The sequence below is a fragment of the Corvus brachyrhynchos genome, unplaced genomic scaffold (genome assembly GCF_000691975.1).
Source record: "Corvus brachyrhynchos isolate BGI_N302 unplaced genomic scaffold, ASM69197v1 scaffold698, whole genome shotgun sequence".
Taxonomy (NCBI): Eukaryota; Metazoa; Chordata; class Aves; order Passeriformes; family Corvidae; genus Corvus; species Corvus brachyrhynchos.
This window is the reverse complement of record NW_008239535.1, coordinates 278,802-279,615: the sequence shown is the minus strand read 5'-3', so window position 1 is coordinate 279,615 and position 814 is coordinate 278,802. Positions and strand designations below refer to the sequence as shown.

Here is an 814-nt window from a genome sequence, read left to right as displayed (position 1 = left end):
TGTCCCGGGGGGGAAAAAAAGGCACGTTTTGTGTCTTATTTGTGTCGCTATTTGCATCGTCCCTCGATGCCTGTTCTCGGAGGCAGAGCGGAGGTAGACCGGCTTCTCGAAGCATTTCGTGCACCCTGTAACCTGTTGGTGTCACTCAGGTTTCCTTAGCGGCGCACCCACCACTTTTGTAAAAAGCCACATTCCTTCAGAATTCAGGGTTATTTTCCCAGCCTTCACCCACGTGCACGCCTGTGCCCAAGTGTGATGCCCTCCCAAAACACCTTTATGCAGCATGTCTCCAATTCTGGCCTCCTCAGTACCAAAGACATCGAGCTCGTGGAGCGGATCCAGCAGAGCGCTACAAAATTGATCGAGGGACTGAGCATCTCCCTTCGGCGGAAAGACGGAGAGTTGAGCCTCTTCAGCCCTGAGAAGAAGCAACTGAGAGGGGACTTCACCAATGTCTATAAGCATCTTAGGGGAGGGTGCTAAGAGGCTGGGGCCAGGCGCTTCTCAGTGATGCCAAGCAATAGGACGAGGCAACAGGCAGAAACTGACACAACAGGAATTTCCACCTGAATATGAGAAAGAACTTTTTTATTGTGTGAGTGACCACACACTGGAACAGATTGCCCAGAGAAGTTGTGGATTCTCCCTCTCTGGAGATACTGAGCCGCCCGGATGCAATCCTGTGCCATGTGCTCTAGGATGACCCTGCTTGAGCAGGGGGGTTGGGCCGGATAACCCACTGTGCATTCTGCGTTTCTATGACATGGGAAAAAAGAAAGGGGGAAGCACAAACTCGGCAGCCGCCTAGGCAGCG

General features: G+C 52.7%; 1 protein-coding gene across 1 annotated transcript in view; it reads right to left on the bottom strand.

Annotated features, from left to right (window-relative positions):
• The window catches only part of ZFAND1 (zinc finger AN1-type containing 1), an 8,260-nt gene extending 7,795 nt beyond the window's left edge, over positions 1-465 (bottom strand). Inside the window, exon 1 of the mRNA XM_008639032.2 lies at positions 312-465. Coding sequence (XP_008637254.1) covers positions 312-465 — 154 coding nt within the window. The remainder of the gene's footprint in view (positions 1-311) is intronic.
• Positions 466-814: the final 349 nt, after the last annotated feature.